This window comes from Gallinula chloropus (assembly GCF_964237585.1).
Source record: "Gallinula chloropus genome assembly, chromosome: 1".
Taxonomy (NCBI): domain Eukaryota; kingdom Metazoa; phylum Chordata; class Aves; order Gruiformes; family Rallidae; genus Gallinula; species Gallinula chloropus.
In genome coordinates, this window is record NC_140085.1 from 83,165,614 (window position 1) to 83,191,391 (window position 25,778).

At 39.4% G+C, this 25,778-nt stretch overlaps 1 protein-coding gene across 1 annotated transcript in view; it reads right to left on the reverse strand.

Moving 5' to 3' along the window:
* Nucleotides 1-25,377, reverse strand: part of IPO8 (importin 8) — a gene marked incomplete at its 5' end in the record, with an annotated part of 45,162 nt that extends 19,785 nt beyond the window's left edge. The window contains 12 exons of the mRNA XM_084276514.1: nt 2,914-3,030; nt 4,315-4,391; nt 5,986-6,085; nt 6,911-7,045; nt 9,716-9,800; nt 10,358-10,452; nt 11,113-11,202; nt 12,283-12,439; nt 13,377-13,535; nt 14,729-14,885; nt 16,924-17,005; nt 25,294-25,377. Of these exons, the coding sequence (XP_084132640.1) occupies nt 2,914-3,030; nt 4,315-4,391; nt 5,986-6,085; nt 6,911-7,045; nt 9,716-9,800; nt 10,358-10,452; nt 11,113-11,202; nt 12,283-12,439; nt 13,377-13,535; nt 14,729-14,885; nt 16,924-17,005; nt 25,294-25,377 (1,338 nt within the window). The remainder of the gene's footprint in view (nt 1-2,913; nt 3,031-4,314; nt 4,392-5,985; nt 6,086-6,910; nt 7,046-9,715; nt 9,801-10,357; nt 10,453-11,112; nt 11,203-12,282; nt 12,440-13,376; nt 13,536-14,728; nt 14,886-16,923; nt 17,006-25,293) is intronic.
* Between the last annotated feature and the right edge of the window lie 401 nt (nt 25,378-25,778).

Sequence of the window (25,778 nt, forward strand, 5' to 3'; positions counted from 1 at the left end):
TACAAGATGTGTCTTATGTGATCACACTTCAACTTCACCAATACATACATTATTTTCCTCGCACGCTGACTCTCAAACATTCAGAGAGAGGCAGATGAAGAACTCAGCAGAGGGAAAAAAAAAACAACCCAATCAGAGAAGGAAATATAATTTTTCCTTGTGCATACAGATCAGAGGTTTGCACGCACTAAATTGGAGCCGCTGTGGAGATTTAGGTGGTTAAGGCAGGGTCATTGTGTCTACGACCTTCTTACAGTCTTACAATATATATCTCAGCTCACCAGAAAGGACTCACTCACTCACAAACTGAGTATTTTATGCAGAAAAATTTCAGGGATTTTTTTCAATCTGCCCAATCCCAAATACAAGAAATTCAGAGTTGAGGGGAGTTTGCAGTGTTTGGGAATAATTACTTTTATAAAGTATATTATAACTTCATGTTTAAATGAAAATTTCAATTGAAAATTTCAAATGCAATCATAGAATGGTTTGGGTTGGAAGAGACCCTCCACTAGTCCAGGTTGCCCACAGCTCCATCCACCTGGCCTTGAACACTGACAGGGAGGGGGCAGCCACAGCTTCTCTGGGCAACCTGTGCCAGTGTTACATCGCCCTCAGAGTGAAGAATGTCTTTCTAATATCTAATCCAAATCTTCCCTCCTTCAGCTTAAGGCCCTTGTCCCTTGTCCTGTCAATACATGTCGTTGTCAAAAGTCCCTCTCCTGCTTTCACTGGAGAATCCTTTGAAAACCCTTTTTTTTCCCCTCAGAGATAAATGGGTTTAAAGACCCCCCTACCCCAGTCAATATGAAATGCTCCTCACGTCACAATGTCTTCCTCTTTCACTGCTATACTCCAGGACAAGGGCGGGCATTTACAATGTAATGCAATGTACAGAAATTCTGCAACATTACTGATGTTTCGGGATTTCGGATCAGATCATGGATTAATGCACTGGTAAAAAATAGATGTTAAATATTGGTAAGATGTGCCTTGCTACTAGCATGAAGACACATCCTGCACAGAGACATAACTACAGAAAGTAAAATAAGTTACTTTAAAAAGGAAGCCTCTAGCACAAGGCTTCCACTTTCATGCTAAAAGTTCTAAGTTTTTGGAAGTTACTTTTGACAAATAGAGGGCATACTTTGGATTCCACCATCTACAAAAGCATAAATGAAAATGCAATCAAGACAAATGTGCATTCAAATTCCAGAAAAATAGTCAAAATTCTGTAGATACTATTTATGAAGATCAGAGGAAGGACAGAAGCTCTGTGCTCTTTCCAGTTATTTTCAAAACTCCCACGTGGCTGATGAAATAAAACTTAAAGCCACACATCCTAGGGTAAGAAAGCTGGAAAGCTAGTGTTGTGCTTTTGCCTGCTGGGGTTCTGGTGGAGAAGTGGGAGCTCTAAGGATGGCATCTGCAAGAAGCAGCTAGAAGCCTTCCCTAAGCCTGACAGAGTAAATATCATCTGGGCTCAAGGCTGTACCCGCCACTGACCAAGGCTGAGCCCATCAGAGACAGTCACAGCACCTCTGTGACTCACATTTAGAAGAAAAAAAATTTGCAAGTAGCCACTTTTTGTCACCAGAGAAGGGAGTGAGAAGATGTAAGAAACACTGCAGACATCAAGGTCAGTGAAGAAGGGCAGGGAAGAGGTGCCGCAGGGGAGGGAGAGAAAGATTCCCCTGCAGCCCATGGAGAATACCATTGTGGAGCAGGTGGAGAAATATGGAAGGAAGACTCTGTGACACATGTTGGAGCAAGCCCCTGACAGAACCTGCAGCCTGTGGAGAGAAACAGAGAGAGAGGCCCACAGGGAAGCAGGTTTGCTGGGGGGACTTGTGACTCCATGGAGGACCAGACTGGAGTAGTCCGAGCTTGAGAGACTGAGAGACATTCTATGATTCTGTGACTCTACCCCAAAGAAGTGACCCACACTGGAGCAGTTGGTGAAGAGCTGAAGCCCCATGGGAAGGGACTCAGGTTGGAGAAGTTTGTGGAAGACTGTCTACTGTGGATGGGACCCCATGCTGGAGCAGGGGAAAAGTTTGAGGAATGCCCCCTACCCAGTTAAGAAGGAAAACAACTTGTGAGGAAGCGACTGAAACCCCCATTCCCATCTACTGCTGTCACATCTGGGGCAGAGGAAGGGACAGAAATAATGAACGAAGTCAAGTCTGCTAAGAAGGGAGGGGTGGGAGAGATGTTTTAAGATCTGGTAGTACTTCTCATTATTGACTCTGGTTTCACTGTATGTGCGTGTAGTGTAATAAATTAGATTCTTTTTTTCCCCCTCTTTTTAATCCGTGTTGAATCCGTTTTGCCCATGATGCTGATTGTGGAATGATTTCTCCCTGTCCTTATCTTGACTCCTGAGCCTCTCAATATATATTTTCTCCCTGTCCAGCTGAAAAGGGGAGTGATAGAGCAACTTTGGTGGGCCTCAGGCCTCTGACCAGTGTCAAGCCACCACGGCTAGACAAAACATTCCTACATGTTACCTAAACATTTTTCTGGACCCAGAAGAAACCCACAATAGTGCAGGCTGTTAGGAAGCTTGCTAAAGAATCACAGGCAATGTTACTGATGGAATGCATGTTTGCTTTCTTAACACCCTTCAATTTTATGAGTAAAGCAGGAGAGGACCAAGGGACTGTTCTGTAGCAAACAAACAGAGTTTTGCAGAAACTTGAGAAAAAAATTTGCCCATAAAATGGGAATATAAAACCCAGGATAGAATGTTAGCATTTTTAAAGAAAGAAACTTATTGCACAGTGCAATCTCTCTACAGACTTCAGAAGTACAGCTAAGGGCTAGCCATACTTTATATGCTAAGACCTTTTTATTGCAAATGGCAGTTGATAGTAAGAATTACCAGCTTTTTTCAAGTCTTTATGTACTTACCTTCAGTAAAATATCTGCGAGGGATCCTATAACATGCAAAGCACCATCTTTTTTCCTTGGATCAATGTTGGGCTCTGTCAGAATCTGGTAGCAATATGCCATCATTTTTGGTAATACCTATACAGGACCAAAAACACAGAATTTGCTGCTGCAGCTCCTCCTTTAGTACTCCTTTTGTCAAATGATTTTAACAGCTTTGTTTAAGTTAAAGAATTCATATGGCATATTTAAGTAGAAATTTTACCTTGGCCAAAGCAACTGTGAGGCTCTATGCATAGCATCTTTCCATAGTTAAAATTTAGAAAGTTCCTTTTTCAACTTTTCAGACAAGCTTGTCAAAATTAAATTAATCTCCTTGTAATTTCACCTCAGTAATAGTAAATAAGATACTTTTGGTGTCTTGAGGCAAATAAATGAAAGGGGACGAAAAGGCAAGAGGCTCAAACAGCACCTCACTCGTTTCTCTTCTGGCTTGTCTCACACACACATAAATAACGTGTGTGTAAATACATGTATGAACATATACATATTCAAGGATGGCTTGGACTAAAACCTCATAAATTTATATTAATCTACCAGTTTTAGTAATAACTTCTAAAGTTGACTAGACTTAAAAAGGTTTCTTGGAAAAACTAGTTGTTTCATGTAATTTCCACACCCATTATGTGCTTTTCAGATATGAAGATATTTTGACGGCCTCAGTACAAATTATGAAACAGAGGAGGTCAGTGGGCAAAGGTTGTTTTGACAATAAAGAAGTAGAAAGGTCACAAACTATTCCACCTGACTTAAAGACTATGCTCTTCTCTGAATATTGATCTGGAAACAAAGCTCCATATTTACTAGACGTTAAAATGGTACCCAGAAAAAACTTCACAATTTTAGGAAACAGACATATGTTTTTCAGGGCTTGGCCAGATACTTTTGCAGAGATCCCTGTAAGTATAGAAAGATCTACAGAAAAGTTTGGTCCTCATTTAAAGAGCAGCTGTATGAAACTGGTTCTTGCTAATTTCACTGCTGTCAACAGGAATTTAAATAGCATCACTGAAAATTAGTAAGGATCATGTCCACTTTTTCCCCTTGCTACAGTTTGGGAACCTCAGAACAGCCGTGAGAGGCCGTTCGTAAACTTGGGAAAATACCAGTACATCTTTTCCAACTCAGTTCGTAGCCGGCAGAGTTATTCTAAAGCTGCAAGAGGAATCCGATTTATGTATGTATTTATACATATACATACATTTTAATTCTCCCTGAATTGCTAGCACTCAGCCAGGAAAGTGTTTGACTATGTTTTAGCAAGTAAATTTTTCAAGAGTATCTTCCTGTTGCATCTTCAATTTTAATGAAAAACTACATTATTAAGGAAACTCAAAATTATTAAAACCACTAGATTCATACCTCTTTTCTCTTCTTTGCAGCAGTATAAAGAAGATTCTGTGCTGCTGTTGTAGTGGATGCATAATCCTCAAATACATCTAATGAATTTCAAAAACAGAAGAAAAATAAATATATTTCCTTTTCTGAATATGCAACTTCTAAGCTATTTATACCATTGTCTTCACTTTGTGGTTAAAGAGCCAGACCCAAGCTTTTCTCCTATATCTTATGAAAGCATTTACTTCTTGCCTTACAAATCTACTGACGACTCATCATTCCCTTTATTAGGAATGTGCTATTTATTCATTAATTCTTTCAAGACCATGTATTTAGGGGATGAAAAATCCTGGCTTTTTTAAAATTAATACTACTATAGGAAGAACAATACATTCCAGTACCATCTGCATACCATATGGACACAATTTGGGCTTGATTTTATTAAAACCTCATGGGAAACTTTGTTATGCAAAAATGACTTGGATCTGGAGTAGATTTAAACCTGCTGAAAGTTGGAGCATTTTAGCTTCATTAATTACAAGTAAACCTCCTTTAATATTAAAAATATAATTTATACGTTGAAAGAAAAAAAAATCTGTGCTGCCAAACATGTTTTAATCCAGACAGCCCTAGAGAAATTTAGATTAAATAAAAAGATCTAAAAAGGTAATCTCAAAATGTGGTTAAAATTAAACACTAACTTTTCCCAAGAACTTGAAGATAAAACCTGATTAAGAAATATTACCAGACTACAGGAATTCTTGCTCCAAAGCCAAATGTACCTCACTAAACTTCAACTGAATTTACTTTCATGCTTGTTTTTTTGTTGTTTGGGTTTTTTTACCTTCCATGATACAGTATACATTTGTATTTAACTGACTCAGCTACATAGAAAAATAGGATTTACTACTTGAACAGAAAGAAGTAAATTCATTTCTCAAAAAATCAGCAATATATTTGTTACCCTAGTGATCAAAAATATATTGTGAACAATTTTTGGCAAAACAGCTCTCTGAGGCTTTCTGTTTTCACATATGCTAATCCCAAATCAACTAATTAACATTCCCAAATGCTACATATCTCTGTGGTGCCTGATTTGCTGGAGTTTTCCAGCTAAAACTGTGATATTTATTAAGTATCCTCTTTTTCAATGACATGAATCTTACAGTAAAAGTAATTATTCATAATATGGTCCTGTGTGATATTCCCAAGATTTTGCACTGCATCTTTTGAAAGAGTTATCTAATTATCTTACAATTTAGTAATAATATCTGCCAAAAAATGCTGAAGAGATTAACAATTTTCAATAGGGAAAGAGCAAGTCAGGCCTCTTCTGGTCAAAATGAGAGCTGCAAGAACTTGCAGGCAGCTGGCACACCTGCAATTCAGGATTCTGAAACTGGCATTAAAATGTGAGCAAGGCATCTGTTTGGGCTGTGCTGAGCACACATGAAGTAGAAAAAAAACCTATTAAGATAACCATTTAGTTTAAAGCTACTGGTCAAATGGCCAAAACTCACTTGATTTTACCTTCTTCTTTTAACTACAGATTGGTTAAGCCTAAGAAACCTATCTTCTTCCTGCTATTGTTCAGGACACTGGTAAACACAGAGACATTACTGTGGTCATGCTGTTAATTGGGACCACAGTGTACAGTTACGGTGAAAGCAGAAAATAAATGCTAAGCTCATTTACCAAATTTCATGCGGATGTATTCATACGGATCCTCTTGCCAGAGCTCTTCATCCTCATCTTTGTAGCACATTAGAGAGAATATAACTTCTTCTGTGATACTCTAATATTAGAGAAGTCAAATACATGTAAGTACACATAACATCAAAGTCCAGCACAGCTTCCCTCTGCTAATTTACTAGATGCACTAATTTACCAGACCTACTTTTCTGAAGAGTAAAATGCTTTTAACCAGTGCTTGCAATACAAATACTTTCTTTTTGCAACAGATCCAGACAGCAGAAATTACATAACCTAACTTCATGATAATACAGTAGCATGCACAAAATACATTTCAGGACATAGTCTATAAATAGCAGAACATGGCATTCATCAGAAGGATCTCACCAATGCAACACTTAACATAAGAATGGATGTGAGAGCCCCTACACTTTAGCAGTCACAGGATTAACAACCTACCACAGGGGATCTTAGGATATGAAAAAATGAAAGCACAAAAACCCACTTTTCACTTGTTGTTAGTTCACTTACAACACGTCTTAAACCAGAGGTCAGTTCCTCATAGTTCATGTTCTCTTTGCCCACTATCTTTTCACTACTATCAATCATGAATATCTGAACCTACAGACAATTCTGAACACTAACAGCTGATAAAAGCCAGAACACTGTGACTGTCTGGCAGACTTAAAGAACTTATGGAACAGAAACTGAGTTAACAACATCTGTAATAAAAGGTACGCGTAGCACCGAAAAACATAACCACATTCATGTACAAATGATATTTTTTGCCCAGATGGATCGCTGCAGGAAGGATTCATAAAACCCTCTTTAAAAGTGCAAAACTGGTGGGGATTTATGTTTTATTTTGTTTTGTGGGGGGTTATTTGATCACTCATGCAGTGTTTATGACTGGGTTTTATGCACTGACCTGTATGTGTGGCTTCATTTGTTTCCACGTTACAGAGTGAATAACACCTTGGTTCAGATAATTTAATGTTTGCTGAAGAACACGTGGTGCAACATAGTCTTTTTGCCTGTATTGGTCTAAGATTCTTAAGAGAACCTTAAAGAAATGACAAATTTATATTTTTAAATGAAGACTGAAAATTATTTTTCATGCATAGTCACGCACTGCCCCTCTTAAAAAATGTACACAGACAAATCAATTAGTTTTACAGCAGAGGTTCTAGGGGTAGTTATCACTGTAATGTCTTTGATCCTAAAATCAGAAATCATTCAATATTAAGGATCTAATCCTGCAAGCATTTATGTACACATTTACCTTTACTTCTAGCCCTACCAAGTTATCGTTTGTACTTGTAAACCAGGCTCACAGTTTACACAGGCCTCAGCAAAATTTAGAATAGGTAAGGAAAAGGGACAGTGAGATTTTTAAACTGGTTGGCTTCTAAATCTGTTAGCGGTGTCTGTTAATTTTTTAAGGACAGGTCCCTAAAGAAGCCAAATTTAGAAGAACAGTGATAAGAATAGAAATACGAAAGTTAAAAAAAAGAAAAATAGGTTAGCACCTAAATCTGTGAATCTGAAGAAATAAAAATTAGAGAAGTCAAATACATGTAAGTACACATAACATCAAAGTCCAGCACAGCTTCCCTTTGCTAATTTACTAGATGCACTAATTTACCAGACCTACTTTTCTGAAGAGTAAAATGCTTTTAAGCAGTGCTCTGTTATTTTGGCTAACAGAAATAAACTTGCAATACAAATACTTTCCTTTTGCAACAGACCCAGACAGCAGAAATTACATAACCTAACTTCATGATAATACAGTACCATGCACAAAACTCTTAACTTCAGTTATCTGTTGTAACCATTAGATAGTATCACCTAGTATGCTATCACAAACTCTGTCACAGATAGAGTTTCATACAAAAGCTTGCTCTACTAAGAAAAGCCTACAGCACAAAGCCAATGATTTGCACTAACAGTACATGAACGATTAAGTGTTAGTAAGTGTAAAGAACTGGCATGTACTTGAATAACAGTCATAACAAAATATTGAGCCATACATTTTCAGAAGGACAAATCTGCTTCGCAATTCTTCACAACACTACAATAAATCGTCATTTAAACATAGCTCCTTCCTTAAGAGTACTAAGTCTGATCCTACGATATGGTTCTTGGGGAAGAGTTGTCTATACCTCACATAGACTCCAGCACAATGTCAGCACTTACTTCTTAGCTACACTTAACTACTCATGAGAAAGTAATGAACACTTAGTAATGTGATATTCACAATGGAATTCTTAGTAACTCTGCAAGAAAATGTGACAAATCAGCATTTAAGAGCCAGAAACAAAAGACATGTGCATTGTCCGGTCCATTTGTCTTGCAAGCTAAACTGCTCTCTCTAGTACATAGCCATCCCTTAACAGACAAACTTTTATACTTCAAATGACAACTGCCCATGAGATTCAATTTTTCCACACAGCAGTTAAGAACTGCAGGGAGTTCAGAATAGATATTGGACTATTTCCCTTTTAATTTAATCCTTACAGCCTTACACCAACCACTCCTCTCTTCTTAAGATTTACATATTCACACAGATTTAATATGCTGATGGATAAAGTATTCTGTTGTCAAACTAGATGGAAAAAAAATAAAGTTTTTTCAGAAAATCCTGGTATTTTGAAATCTAGTTTACATTTGACTTCAAGCAACAACAGCCTGATATGCTGCATAAAAGACACTGAAAATTTAAAACTGTAAGAAGCCTGCAAATGCCATGTCAGGATTATTTCTCACCTGACAGCATGCCAAGGTGCCACATATTCTGGAAATATATATTCTCCAAACACATAATTTGAAAAACAGCATTCCCAGGCATTTTTCAAGGGTTACAGGCTAAAGGGACTCAAGAGCCCAGAATGATGAGCAGGAGAGCATACTACATTCTCTGAGCTTCTTAGGAGCCTGTATGGAATATGCAACCCAGAAGATTGGACTCCCAAGAGTTTTAGCTGAGCCAAAAGGCTGGGAACCACCACAGCTTATGGCAGGTTGAATGAGAAACAGGACGAGTAGTGCCAAAAACATCCGAGCTTGGGAGCCAGTGCTCTCCAGGTACCCAACTGCTACAGCCATTCCACCAAACCAGGGAGATGCAGGAAGCCCATGTTCCCAGGGGACTACAGTTGGTTTGGCAGAAAACCACAGAAAATTCCTGACAGGAACTTCCCCTCTTCTATACAATTTTATCAGAACTGAACTGTCTCCACAACATGTTAATCACAAATAATTAGCATTCATCAACAAAAACAATTTACTTGGAAACTCTGAATTTATGCCTAATTTTCATAAAATATACTTTCCAGGGGTAGAGCAACTTTTAGTGCTGTTCTCCAGACATCTTCGAATCTGCTTGTGTATTTCTGAAATAAAACAGTATCACTGGATTACTGTGCCTAAGCTGTTTGCAGCAAACACATTTACTAAAGACTGGCCTGAACATACAGCCTTCTATGATATGAGGCCTCTAGATAAACAGTTTTTTCTCTCAGCTCTATCTAGAATGTTTATACACGATGACAGTAACGTTTTATCAGCACTCACCTTTTCTGAGAATTTTCCTGAAGGGTTTTTTTGAACCACTGAAAATTTGTGTTATTATAAACAGAACTTCTCAGTCCCTAAAAGGAAAACCTGACTGATTGTTTAATGAATGAACTTTGATAGGAGCACACTGTTGAAAAGCAATGCATTAATTTGTTACCTGTTGTATGCCCACAGCATATGTTTTTAAAAAAAACTCTGAGAATTCGAAGTATTCTTTAGTTACATTTCCAGGACTTCCATACCTTTGAAAAGAAGAGGACACAGATATTTACATTGTAAGAAGTCTACTGTGCCAGCAAAACACAGTATTTTCTAAAATGCAAAGGACCCTGAGGAGTCTTCCATCCCCAGAGGAATCTTTTCCCACAGCTTCCTTTCAAGTCATTATTTGCCATATAATCGCCTACTTCCCTTTTCCATCCTTAGCTTCTCATAAGATACAATATTACTGTCAAGTAACTATAGCCACCTTTTTGTCACAAGCTCTGGAACTTCCACACTTATGCTTTCTTTTCAAATCTCCCACGGCCTTTGTATTTGAGAATACAAGCACTTGTAGCTGGATGCAGTAAAAAACCCAAACCTATACTTTTCCTGCGGAACTAGTTTCTTGCCATCTTAAAGAGTCAAATCATTCCACTAAGAACTGTGGCTGTGACAGTACAAGGCAGAGGACAGCAGCACAAACACCTCCTCAGTGACCATGAGTTGGTAAAACAGATCAACTGTCTTGTCTAATTGCACCTGAAGTAATGCTCCAGATTTGTAGCCCCAACTGAGGTTTTAATTAGTTTGTTACCGTTCAAAAAGACGAGCGACAATGTGCAATGCCCACTTCTTGCATTTCCACCACACCAGCTCTGGTCTATCATCTTCATCAATTTGCAAAGTCTCCTATAAATAAAGACATTTATTCTAAATTAGCTGTGTGTATTGTTGAGAGAAACAATGCTTTAAACATTCCTTGCTGAGTAAGCTAACAAAAATGCACAGCATCAACTAAAGCTTTGATTCTGATAACATTTATGTAAAATTCAGGCACTTTCAAAATCTTAGTCAATATAACTGCAATGTACAATACTTGTACAATGCCTGTAATGTCAACTTCAAATTTATGCATATTTAAAAACCTGAAACTTTCACATACACTTGAATACTGCAGTGGTGTGCACTCTGGTTTAAATGTTTAAGCATGATACTAACTCCTCCAAAAAATACATCCTAATCATATACTAATGCAAAATCCATTAAAACAATGTTAAAGTTGTGGAATAAATTTCTAAAAAAGAGAAATTAAAAATATGGGTTTGTGATGAGCTTTTGAGAGAAACTGGCTAAAATATTTGGAGTTTACACAGTATCACCACCTCAGACAACACAATTCTGACAGCTTACATGATCTTCCTGCATTTCTGTCAAAAACACCAATAATTACAGGGATAAAAATCTTAAATAGATTCCATCTTTTAAAAAAAGAACACTTGGAAAATCTTCACACTGACTGTTCCTCAAATAGCAACAAACATCAGAGGTCTTTACAAAACTAGAACTTACTGGAGGTACGTTTCTGTCAATGATGGCACGGAAGATCTCCATCCACTGAGTCATAGTCTGGTTATTCACCAACTGGAGCGGCAATGCATACTGAAGTAAGGAAAAAACCCAAAAAAACAAAACACCACGCTGTAATGAAATACTATTTCTTTCTGGAAAGGATAGATGTTTCTACAATAGTTACATTCCCAAGAAGATGAGGTTTTAAGTAAAATTGAAATTAATTAGGTTAGATATCAATACTATTCTAATGGTATCCTTCATGGTACAGTTCTCTGAGGAATTCCTATTTGAAGTTCCTTGGTCTGAGAACTTGCTATTTCTTTAGTGGGTTTCTTCCTCTTCTTCACAATAGTCCAGCGAACTTTTAGGGACTACAGCAGTGTCCATATTACAGGGCTTAGGGCAACCAATACCATTTTAGTAACTGAGATTACTAATTCCTACCTGATTCCTAATTACCACCTAGTTACTATGTAGTAAACCTTACCTCTCTACAAATACCAAAGCAAAGTGGAAATATTGAGGCAAGCTATTGGAAAGAAAAATAGGATCTTGGGATCTTTTTAGTCTTCCCATCTAATAAAAAGATCCCTGCTTTATTTTTTTAACCTCCAACAACTGAATTTTCAGCTGCCCTTACATAGGATCTAACTTTCTTTTTCATTCTCTGAAAATACTTCCTCACCAAACTCAACCCTGTAAAAGCCAAACTCATCTCTGTTTAAATATGTGTGCTTGACAGTTAATTTCGGCCAAACCTCCAGAAGATAATGAAAAATGCCACCTACTTATGTGCACTATTTGACAATTAAACTACCATCTGTACTACTGCTGCTTTCAGAAGTTAAGCAGCACAGTCTAGATACTCAGAGTTTTTTATCAGGTTATGTGTGACTTTATAAAATTGGAACATTACTCTAGTAAGTTTAAAAGCAGAATGTGCAGAACTACCAGGGTTCATTAAAAATTTAATATGGGGGATCATGTGTCCTGTTTTAAAGTAGAAAAATCTCTAAGGATTTTTTTTTTAAATAAAAGCTATTTATTTTACATTATTTTTCCTATTCAAATTGGTGATTTTATTCAATCACAACCTTGAGTGCACTGAAGGGGGTTATTGAGCCCGGTAAAGTCAAAGTTTTGCATTTCTTGTACACAGATGCCAACCTGAACAAGAGCATAGAAGATTTTTAAGATTTGTTTCTGAAGCAGTACAGAGTAATGGGAGTTATCAGGCAGAAGCTGTATCATCTGCTGCTGAATCCGAGGCAAAAATATTTGCATTGCTGCTATGAGAGGATCTCGCTCCTCTGCTTTTTTGTATCTGCAAAGGAAAGAAAAATGTTGGTCCAGGATCTACACACTGGAGATACTACTGCCTATTCCCCACCTGCAATTTCATTTCTGTACCCTAAAAAAAAAAAAAAAAAAGCCTAACAAAATTAATATCCAGCACTTTCATATTCATTCTCTCACCTTCTCTAGCCCCCACCTCAACAATTTGTGCAAATTCTCTAACCTAGAGAGAAATGAAAACCAGCAAGTGTTATCTTATATAAACACAGCTATTGTGAGGAAGAACTAATGTTCTATACTACTGAATTGTCAGTTCACAGGAGCAGGATCCTGAATTTCTCTGACATTCACACCAATGCCAAATGCAAGCCGGGTGTAGAACAAATAGGGAGTGAACAGCCATTGAAAGGGAAAGGTCATGCCTTTGTTTTTCAAGACACTTTCCTTCTCAATTTACATTTCTTTAATGTAGTTTATACATATGTTTCTAACAGCAGGTAATTTTTTATAAGAAAATGAGTGACAGCGCTACTTCTCCAAATTTACATTTTATGGATACAGACTATCAGGAAGATGCTACAGGTAACAATATGCAGTAAGAGTATATGACATTGACAATACTGTACTCATGACATGAAAGTAGAAAATAATTTGCATTCTCATATTCAGCATTTGGGGAATCTTCAATAAAAGAAGTTATAAACATTAAGAAAATTTTCACAGATTGGTTAAACCCAATCAAAAATACAAAGCCTCAAGTAAAAATGTCAGTAAATTCATACCGATTATGCTGGCATCTCTGCTTTAAATTCACTGATGATATAAAGATTGTAGTTTTAATTTACTTGCAGGAAAGGAAGCATATCACAATTATTAATTACCTCAATTCCTTGTAGAACTGCTAGTGCTCTTAAGAATGAAACTAAAAGTACCGATTCTTCACCTACTGATGGACACCAACTTACTCATAAGTCTTCACCAGCTGATACAGGCACAACAGGCTCCCAAGCCAGCTCCCACTGTTCTGAGACTGCAAGTAGTAGCCTATCTTGTCTACCACAGCTGTCCAATGGCCGGGAAAGTCATGTTTGATGATAGCACGGAGGCACATTGTCAGCTGGGCTCTATGGTAGGAGGGAAAAAGAAATACATTATAAGTAAAAAAGATTACGGTACAGTAGAAAACAAGTGATGGTTTATTTGCCACAATATACATATTACATCCTAAGTAGCACACGTTTTGAAAGCGCTGAAAGAGTTCTGGGAAGCAACAGATGAAAAGCAAGAAAAAAAAAATACCAGGGGATTTAACTTTAAGGAAGAAATTGATTTCAGAACATTTATCCTCCTTCCTCTCCACACCCATCAGGCAATATCTGAAAACAATTAATTGTTTGTGAAACCATCTAGGTTTGTACTTTGAAAAAGAATGTTTATACTTCTACAGGCCTATGAGTCTGAAAGCGAACACAAAAAACAAATTTGCACTTTTTTATTAAACAATGTTTATATTGTTATATTCAATGTGTGATGATCCATGCCAGAGAGACCTCATGAAATCACAGTTTTACTGGGACTTTCTGTAACAGCACTTCTCAACCTCTGAAGCATACAGCAGGGCCAGTTCAGTAAAAACATCTGACCATCCCTCTCCCTGCACACACTTTTAGATACCACTCACAGTGGTGATCCAAGACAGGATTCTTAATTGACTAAAATAAGGTGCAACTAAAAAAAATGAGAGGTGCTGAACTAAAAGCTGTAAATAAATACTTCTGGCTCTGCTAAGGCATAAAAAACCCCTTCTGCATAAATGAGTGGTGAACAATCATAGAATGTAGCATGTCTGTGAATCTTAACTATTCTTCCAGCAAAAATTCTTTCAATATCTTAAAAGCAACAATGCCAATACACATTAAAATACTGGGTTTACATCTAAAAATTGCAAAAATATTAAGAAAAGGGCTACTATTAAAAAAGAAAAGACACCCTTGTCAGTGCTTCTCTGAATGGTTAATTATGTATTGCAGATAGTCATCTATACCATCTGCTGTGAATCAGCCAAATAGGCTGTCACTACAACAAGTGGTAAAAGACACTATAAACAACACCAGAAGAGGACGAATCACACCACAGGGCTCTTAACCAGGGTACTACATTTGTAAAAATCAAGTGCACATAAATTGATTGTTATTACATTTTCAAAATAAGTATTTGTTTCATCTCCCAATATATTGAGATTTTCACATTAACTATATCCAGACTGGCTGGTCAGAAAACTCGAGCTACAGAAATACCTCTACACAACATAAGGTACCTCACTAAGTCAGGAGAACGAATTATTCCTTCTACAATGTTATCGCGAATCTGCTGACGATCGTTTTCATGAATGTTGAATGGAAATACCGCTTCTCCTGGAGGTGGTTCACGATCTGGCCAGTACTGTGTCACCATGTTCTTCAGGTAAATGGCAGCTAAGTACAAACATTGGGAAAATAATAATTTAATCCTGAAACACCTCTACATTACTCTGTACTCAACATGTAGTACAGCTGAAAGTAAAATGGAGAGTTGAAAAGATGACTGAAAACCACTGCATGAGTTCTTAACAATTATAGGCACTAAGCACAACCAAGTCAGAAAAGCTTTTTTTTTTAATCATTCTACACAAGCTCAGGTTCAAGTTCTTGGTCCTAAACACAGCAGGATAGTATTTCACTCAACTTCTCTCAGGGTATGTTCTTTATTACAGGAGTTTTCCATAATACTGCATTGTTCTAAACAAGCAAACAAAAAAAATCTACTTATCTTCATTTTTACTCTTCCCTAACACAACTCGAACTCCGGAAGTGAAGTTTTGGGAGGCTCATGTAAACAAATCATTGAGCATGTGGATGGGACACTCTGCTTGGGGAAATGCCCAGTGTGAAACTGGCGTGTGGCCTACCTTCTATTCAGACAGCAATGTTTGTTGTGAATTCCCTAAGCTTTATCTGACTGATAGGAATTCCCATAATCCATTAGAATTATTACCTTCTGTCTCATATGAAAAAACATGAAAAATAAAGTTAATCTTAACTGAAGATAATGCAGTATTTATGTCTTCGTACTAAAATGGCTGTGGGTATTCTTTAGAAAACACAGGAGATGCAGTAGAAGACATTAATGTTCTTAATAAACTCTTCTCTACTATTTTGGTTGATTACTAGCTAGGGTTTTAAAGTATAAGACAGACATCCACGGGTACAATCATTTTTCTTGGTGATGATAAAGAATGAAAAACACGTAGTTTGTAAAACATTTTATAGAAGCAAGAGGAAAAGCAGTTCTTTGTCTATGACACACCAGAATATTCAGACAAGAAACAGGTCCAGAAAGACCAGCCCAAGACTTTAATTTACTTTGTCCATTGATCTTGTTATACAAATTCTTGGTTTTAAAAAAATTCCCAGAGAAACCCATTGATTTACAAATGTAATTTAAATGTGCTTTTCCATTTTATAATTCCACTTTTTTATAAAAAGTTCTACATACTTTTTTTTCCCCTGAATGATACTAAAATGAGAGATTCATTTATGAAAATGACCTTATGGAGTCCAGATTAGGCATCAAACTTTACTACAGAATGGTTTAACAATGCCATTCAGGGTTGGATTATCTCTGAGAAAATACATGCCAGCATGACAAACAGCATATGTCAGCATGCCCTAACGCACTTAGGGGATTAATAGGATCTGTAAAAAAAAGCCCGACAAGGCTTCTATGGGAAATGCTGTTCCATAGGATAAAAACAGAGCTGTGAATGAACCCCTACTTATTAATTTGTTGAAAACACTGGATATTTTCTAAATCTGTCAAAAATACTGTATAGGAGTAGTTATCATAGATTTTGAGAATTTAGAATCTGATCTTACACAAATGCATAGCTTTAAGTTAACTGTGATACCATACCTGAGCTTACGCACACAGCTGGGCAATCTTTTTAAACAGGCTCAGACTTACAACTTACCAGCGTGATATGACCTTCTTTCATACCCTATTTTGTAGTGAACACCATGGACACTGACTGGAGGTTTATTATTTTTTCAGAAATTTCAACTGTTCCAGGAAAAGGATTCAAATAGAGAACCATTTACTCAAATTAGATACACTTTTTCTTTCTTGTTTTTAAATAAATTCCCACTTATCTTGGCTTCACTACTTCTACATCACCAGAAGAAAGAATGCCTAAGGCTCCCTGCATACTCATTTTGAGCAGAAAAGATTCTCTTCTCGTAATGGTATCACAGCAATCCAGTAGGGATCACTAGAAACACACAGAAGCCACATCAGGATGCTACCCTACACTCATGGCTTTAGCAGATCCTCATGTAGGAAAGAAATGGGAAAGATCAATCCTTTTCGTTTCCACATTCAGAACAATTAAGAACTTACATGCCCACAGATCAATACTCAGTAACTCACAGACTGACCTTCTTTTGAAAGAAACTGAAACAAAGGAAACAATCTCACCTGCTTGACGCACTGGAAATTCAACTTGATCTGATACTATGATTTGCAGTAAACTTGGAGCAAAATTGATGATCTTATAGGACTGAAATATATATAAAACATGGTTAGCAAATCTGTGTTTAAAGAAAACTGTATTAACAAAAGGTGAGATAAGAAACATGAACTAGGGATTTTTCAGTGTTCTTTGACTCTCCTCATGAAGTATAAAAAACTTTAGCACTTGGATTTACCCAGATCTGCAGCAACCCAAATAATTACTTGTAAGAGCCAAGCATGTAACAGCACATGGGTGGAATAAGTGATGTAACAAGACTTTCTATTAGAGATTAGTGATAATATTTAAATAACTCCAGGAATGATAATTGAAGCACTACAGATCTGGCTTAGCCTCGTAAGTCAAATGGATACAGAGATGTTTCATTAATATATGCCATTTATTTGCAAAACAGATTGCTGTGTTAACAGCATCTGTTCTAGTCATATATTTTACAGCTATCTTTCAACAGACTAGATGTATAGTGCATCTGAACAGAAAAATAAAAACTAGAGAAACACAGCAGAACAAACATTTTTAATCAGAATCAAGCCTAGACAGGTAACATTTCAAAACACACAGCCTGCCTGGGAACTTTTCAAACACTAGATCAGCCATGCAGCTGAAGAATTTAAAAGAGAAAACAATGTTCACTACATGCCAGATTTAAAAGATATGAAAATCTGATAGCACTATAACACTGTCACTCAGTAGGGGTCCTCTCCAGTGTGAAGAATCATTAACTCAGGATGGTGCAGTTACCACTAAACCTTGGCAACATAGGTAGTTACTAGTAGGTCAGATCTTTCATCACTTTTATCTATGAGCTTGAGGATCAAAGAGAGTTTCTCAGGGCTAGATGACAGAAGCTTTCTCTGTTTCACCCTTTACAGCCTTTCTTTCCAACTAGATTATGTCTGGCAGTTCTGCTGCTGTTTCCAGAGCTGTGCTTTAAGTACAAGTATACTACATCCTCCAGTGAACTTTGCCTCATTTGACAGCTATGAAATAAGAGCTATGTTCTGCTCTTCATGTACCCAGTTCCTTGATCTAACATTTCCATAATGAGGTAAAATTGCATTGCTTTCATGATGCCTAAGTGTAACAGCCACACCATAACACTATGATTTTACCAAATCACTTAACCTTCTGGCCCTTGTTGTACTCATTATAATGATAGTGTAATTCTAACCTACTCTGTACTCAGAGATCCATTCGATGTTTACAGAGCAATCTGAGATCTCAGATAAAAGCAGTAATGGCAAATCAAAAGTATACTCTCCTGCAATTCCCTTCTCTATAAACTTTAATTATCCCTAAGGAATGGTCCAAATAAAGTAAAAGCTGTAACAGACAGCACAGGAGATCCATTTATTTACAGAAATAACAGCTTTCAACATCAACTGGTTGAAGCGTGCTTGATTCCAAAGATTGCCTTTTAATCAAGTATCCCATGGTCAAAAGCTTGCCCTCCGGTTGCTATGGGACAGAATCTGTACAAGGTTGGTGGGTTCTAACCCATGGGCCTGCAGCAGGCTGCAGCATCCTCCAGCACTCAACCCCCAGCTCCCAGTGAGATAAGAAAAGCACAAGGAATCCCAGCAGCACAGAAAACCAAAAATGTGTGGCAGCTCTAACCGTCCTTTTTCTTCTAAACAGTGTTAACATGCTGTTCTTAGACCTAATCTACACACAGCTTTTACTACTACAAACGTGTTGATTTAGAGCGAAACCTTATTTGGGGTTATTTTGTTGTTTTCCTGCAGTATCCCTACCCTTATCACATTTATGGAGGAAAACAGCGATAACTGTATAAATTATTGCCCTTTTTGTCTGTACAAACAGCTTTTGCTGAATCTACATTAAAGTCACCGCTTCTCCAGGAAGCTTTATTGGCAACACTGTGCTGGCACACAGCTGCTGTCCTGAAGTTTTGCCAGGATATATACAAATATGGTTATTTGGCCCAGGCAGCAAACCCTCTCAGCAAGCAGCAAGAGTGACAAAAGACATGGTGCACTGTGTCACACACAGTGTCTCAGAGGAGGCCCCCCCATCCCTACCAGCACACTGCTATGAGGGGTTTTTACACTTTACACACTGTCATCCTGAAAAGAGATCACAAGGACACAGTCTCAAGTTCCTGCTAAATGCTTCTACTCCATACTATTATTAGTATAATTTACATTTTTACATAGCTTCATTTTCCACTCATTATCAGAAACACGAATGCTGTAGAGATCCAGAGATCATGTGATCTTGTTTTAGAAACTAAATACCCAATTTTGTTTTATTCGTGAAGCTCAAACACCATCCTGCTTGCTTGTGCAGCAGTAAACCTGGTCAGGGAAAACCACATGCTGCTTGCAATTTTTGGAACAGAGGACTTTTAAAAAAGCTGCATGCAGCAACATTTTTCCTACACCAGCACATTCTCATTGGTTTGGTTATCAGGCTAAATGTGATCTTGGGATGTATCCTTTCTCTGCCTTGCTCAGGAATCCATACCACAGGCACACAGAGACCACCGAGTAAAGCTGTACTTCTCACACAAGCAGGTGCAGAGCAACTGTTAGGCAAAAATGCGTAAAGGGAAAGAGACAAGGAAGAGACTTCAGAGCTGGGTGAGTTCAGCAAGATGGCTGTTGTTACAGCTGCACCTGAACTGTTACAAAGGGAGGGCAGCAATACTGTCAGTCCTATGGAAGGAATGGAAAGCTATCTGCTGATTTTGAAGAGTCATGCCCAAAAACCGCAGGGAGGCACCAGATGGCGTCGAAATACCATTAGCACAACTCGGGTAACACAGCACACTGCTTTGTGCAGCTTGTCAATAATTATGGTGCCTTGAACTCACATTGTTGGGATTTGGTAAAACTTTCTATTAAGGTGCTGATTGATGGGGGAAGAAGTTTATTTTGAAGAAGAAAGTAAAAGTTTTTGAAAAATAAACTTTCACTGAGTGCTTACAAAAACTGATTATTTTGCAGCTGTGTAAAACACACACTGGCTGCTCGTGCATGAATCACAGATCACAGCACTTATGCTAAAAAAAAAAACCCACCTCATCTAATTTCCATTGGGATTAAGAGAATGGGATGCAGCAATTTGCAAGGCTAGATGCTAAACTTGGAGAGGCACACAGCACTGGTAAGGTGCAATGGGGTAAATTCACAACAGTGTCCCAGGAGATGCATATATCCCAGAGATCTTGTGCCACATGGGTTTGCTGTCTCAGGATCTGTGCACTGCAGCTGTACAGCTTTCTGTACTCTGTCCTTTCACCTCTGGCCTAACTGCATTCTTTCCTGCCTCAGCAACACAGCTCCACTCTTCAAAACATCAAAGAATACATAATTTTATTTTTTGTCTATTTGCTCTTCCATTTCATTAGGCATAGAACAGATGACACCCAAGAAAGCCTCAGATGGGCCACTGAAAAACAGCAAGATGAACACCATTACACATAAAGGAGTAGAATATGACAATAAGCAGGAAAAATGCATAACATTTCCCCTAAATGGATCCTACTAAAGCAAATAGTTTCCATATCTAACATTGAGATTTAGATCCCAGGTTATCATGCACTATACACTACTGAACAGTTACTCTTGTGTCTTGCTTGCTGTTGCATTTAAAGCCCATAGCAAGCAACTGCTCTGTAATCACATTTGCTAGTAACTTTCCTGCTGCAGTGACAGCAACCACAGCGGCTGAGTGCACAATGACATGGGAAGGCACTTCCTCCTCTGCAGAACAGGACAATCTAGGGCAGGACAATGGATGTGGCAAACTGGAGCCTTCCCTCAGGTCCTACAAGCAAAGCCAAGCCCATCCTTATCCACCAGAAGTAAACAACATCTCTTTCTCTGCACCTCTGAATCCAAGTGTGGCATGTTAACAACTGACGAAAAATCCAGGCACTACACCTTTGTGTTTGCAAAGATAAACACACAGAAAAAACCCCTCGTACTTCAAATACATATGCAATTAATTGTTTGAAAATATTATGTTGAGGCTTTCATGCATTTGATTCGAATGCTCAGCTATCTAGTTTCCTAGGTTCTACTTTCTGTCTGCATTGAAAATCATCAGTATTTGTCACACTTGCGAATATTTCTGCAACTGTGAATAGTAACTTCAGGTTTTTATGCTAGCAGTCCCATACAACTTGTGAAAACAAACTAGAACTTCAAAAGATAGTTTCTTCTTTCCCTGACTACACAAAAAGCCATTGTTTTGGCAGGGGAAAATTGCATAGTGTTCTTGCACACTCTGAAAACAAACACATATAAGAACCTACCTGAGCTTCTTTCCTCTGTGGATTCTACTGCCAAACTTGTCCAGTCGCAAACTCTACTTTCACAGCACTTTTAACCACGCAAGTCAACTTCCTCATCAAACTGATCTTCAATACAAATATCTGAGGTAATGGGAACTGGTATTGCCACTTTCAGAGTGGCCTTGAGATCCCTGCCTATGATAGCAGCCAGCTAAACCAAGCTGTAGAAGATACGGAAGGAAGCTTAACTTTATTCTGGACTCTCCTGATTTGGGGCAAACTTCTCACACTTCTTTCTCTTCTTCCAAATCCAAATTCTGCAACTCCTTTTCAATATTTAAACAACCAGCTGCATTTCTGCACATGTGTTCTTCTTATGTGCCCCTTTGTTACAGGCCAAGGAAATGGATTACAGCAGGTTGAGACAATGAAGATCAATTCATAAAAATTGTACGGTAATCCTCTCTGAACCAAAATCAGAGATGGCTGTATACATTCACACAATCAGACAGTACATTCCACAACACTCCAAGAACTGGCACATGAAAGCAGTATTTAATCATTAAAAAAAAACCCAACCCCAAACCCATCAAAAGTCCCTGAAGACCATGAACCAGACCTCACAAAAATAACAGCCTAGAGTAGATATTAAAGAGCACAGAAACTGAGTATCTTTCTTGGTATGATAATTGACTGTTCTAAAAAGTACAGTGTAATAGATAAATACAATCATGACGTGCACAACAATTGTGATGTGACAGAGCTGAAGAAAAAAAAGGGGAAGAGGGAGGGGAAAGAAAGAAAAAGAGGACGGAAAGACGGGTACACTTAGAAAATCAACAGGCTAAAAGGGAAATGACAGCAGTTACACAGTAGAGATTACTAACCGGGCAGGAAATTACTGCTCTAGTTTATCAAGAATCATACTTCAGACAAACCCCACACTTAAGACCCGTGTTCAGGTCACTGAGACATGCAAAGTTTGTGGATGACTAGGAGTAGCATGCATCATCCAAGAGGAAAGGTCAGAAAACTACTACAAAGAACTGAATGACCTTTAGACCATCAACCAAAATGGAGTGGGGTAATAGAACAAAGCACGTGGTCGTGCACTCAAGGAAAATGCGAATTTCTCCTAAAAGCCTGGGTTTCTTAGTGAGGAACAACTATAGGATAAAACAAAACTTGATATATAAGCAGTAAGAAATACAGAGGCATTGGACTCAAAGAAGATAATTGTAATTTTAGGATGTATCAAATGAGGTATTAGCAGAATTAAACATGAGACTTTTAGAATGCTGCAAACACAAATGACCAGATTGCACAGGAAAAAATAATTCAAAAGGAAAACAGCGTGGAGAAGAGCTGTGCTCTCCTTTCACTAGATTTCATAAATTCCATTTTATGATAAGGCAAAGGAAATACGGCCTGTTGAGGCTATGCAAACAGGCAAGTAAGAATGAGCCTTTGACAAATATGTCAGAGCAGGTAGCAAGAAACCTATTCTAGTTAAGAATTAAGATTGGCACAAATGGATATAAATGGACCATAAATTCACTTAGACTGGGAACTAATACTTGCTTCTAGCTCTGATAGGAAGAAAATTCACAGCATTCCAATAGATAGAAGAAGAAAAAAAAAAAAAGGAATCTTGATTTTATTTCCAAATGCAGTTAGATGATAACCCAAAGGGCAACAGCAACTTCACTGACTGAGCTCTATCTCTACACAGATGCAGAAACACGGAAAGAGGCAATTTCAAAACTGTTAGAACTTTTATACAGTTAGGCAAACTCTCATTCATTTTAAGTCCTTAGCCCACGCTCTACACTGTAAGCAACTAACAGAGTTGAGACTATTATGATGTTGATCTAAAGGACTCTCTGTATTGGTACAAGCAATGAGGTGCCTACAGAGAGGTGTATGTTGGTGGACTAGTATGACTTATACCCTCTGGGAAGCTTCTGTCACTACCCGGGTTGAAACTGGAAAGTAAATGTACACTGCAGGGGGGCTAACACAAGAGAAGTTTTAGCTCAATATCCATTAGCGTGTATCAGGAGCAGCATCATTTTCACTAGGGCAAAGAATAAAGGTGACCCCTCGTGTTTGGCCAAGTGTTGTATTACCACTTCCAGTACTTACTGTTGGAGGTTTTTCTGTTTGGCTGGTGGATCTGTTCTGTTGCAGAACAAGATAAGTGCTGGAACAGCACCTGGATTCCAGTACTTGCAGAAACAGTTACATGTCAACACTACCATTAAATACATGGGAGTCTGACACTCGGCTTTGAAGTCTTGCTTCAAAAGCACTGAAAGGCTTCAAGATGTCAAAGGCCCACGTTAAGTTACATTCCTTAGCACTTTTGTTCGACTCATCCAAAAAGCCCTGTCAAACTCAGTGCTGCATCAGTACATTATGTCAGTCAGATGTATCACACTTCATTTAGCAACAGGAAGCCTACACAATAATAGGTATGTCTTAATGTCAAGATTCATTCTTTATAATAAGAGTGAAAATGTGTCAGCTATTTTAAATTAAAATCTGTATCTCAACCTTTTCCTAATAAATACACTTGCAATCCTGAAACTAAAACCCGTGTCTTTCACACAGATTACATTATCCATCACTTCAACTTAAAACATTTTACAGATATCAGTCCTAAAACGCTTTCAAAATATTTCCCGAGCTTCACAGTACTCATTGGTGATGTTAAAACAACAGTGTTAGGAGCAGGACCCAGCAATCCAGACAGCTGCCTCTTTGTTCTGAGCCTGCCAAACATGTAGTTTATTACTGTAACTTTGATTACCGGGCAACAAGCTGCCAACAAATATTTATCAGTTCTCTCTCAGTCATTAATAGCAGGTACAAAAATAGATACTGATGAATTTTTAAAGTAACTATACCAAATAAGAAAAAAAAAAGCATTTCCGTCTGCAAAAGCCTTCTCAACGTCCGACACTTAATCCATTGATTGACTAAAGGAATGCACCAACTGCTAAAGCAAGGATTAGCTATAGCTAATTTCGAAGGAGTTTTAACTTGCCTAAATAGAAAACTAAGCCGGAGGAGCAATCCCAAAGTAGCAGTAATTCCTCACAGTCAATTCTCATTGACTATTTAGCTCTCCTCCCAACTCAGCTGAACAATCCAAGTCTTTGAAAAGAATTGATCAAATATTCAAATACAGAGGTTAAAGCTTTATTAATATTGTGCAAGGGAACTGTCTCATTTTCAAATGCCCAAATTGAGATTGTGGCCACAGGTCTGATTCAGCACGTACTGCTGCTCTATTAACTGCAGGATGCTGTGATAAACAGTACCCTCAAAAACCCTAACGTGTCTTTCGCAAAGTTTTACTTGGCATCCTGCTGAACGGGACAAAACGAAGCCTTGACAGTCACTGCCGCCCGTGACGTGGGCGAGCTCTTGCTCGCAGAGCCAGAGAGGTCTGAGCAGCGCGGTGCCCGGTGTCGCGCCTCCCGGGCCAAGCACTGAGCGTGAGGGCTCAGGCCAAGCCGCACTCCGCTCCGGTACGCCCTGCTCCCCGGGCCACAGAACTAAGGACATAATTGATGGGTGGCAGCGATCCCGCCCAGCCGCCAAGCACCTACAGCGCAGACCCCAGAGCGCCAGGGCCGCGCTCCGCGCCCGCCACCCGGAGGCTTCGGGAGCTGTGAGGTCTCGCAGCTACACACCCCGCCCCGGGGGTCCCGGCAGCCGGACCGGGGCGGCCCTGCCCCCCGCTGCCAGGCCGCCCTCGCCCGGGCCTGAGGCCGGGCGCCGGGGCTAGCTGGCCCGGCCGCTGACAGTCGGCGCGGAAACGCCCGCTCCGGCGGGGGTACACCACCGCCGCCGGCCCCGCGCTCCGCTGCAACCCGTGGGAGCAGGGCAGCGGATCGGGACCCCACAGCCCCGAGCTGCGGAGCGGCCGGCCCCGGCGCGGAGGAAGGAGTGCATCCCGTCGCCCCCGCCCCTGCCGGCGGGGCCGGGAGACCCCGTGCAGCGAAGCGGCCGGGGTGAGGCGGGGCGGGGCAGGCCGCCCCCTCACCTGATTGAGCTCGTTCTCGGCTGCGATGCGCAGTTTGGGGTCTATGGTGCCCTTCAGAGCCTGGATGATCCTGTTGGGATCCATCTTCCCTTTCCTTCGCCGGCAGGCAGACGCTTCCCCGGGCGCGGGAGGAGGAAGAGAAGCTGCCGCTAGCGCCACCGCCCCCCCGTGCCACAATCACAGGCTCGTGTCCCCCAGCCCCCCAGGTCCCCTCCAGAGCCATTCACCGGTTTGCGACAGCTGGGTATCGGGAAACGGGAACTGCTTTACGGCCGCAGCGCCGCCTTCTGGCTCCGTGCAGAGGTCGGGGGGGGGGGGGGGAGTGGCCGCCATCTTCTGGTACGGATAAGAGTCATCCCGGAGCGGCTCGGGTTGGGCGGGGCTGGCGGTAGCTGCGTCGCGGTACGGCTCGGGGGGCTGGGGACCACGCCGAGTCCCTCTGCCTGAGGAAGGCACGGCCCCATGACAGGGAGCCGGCCCGGGCG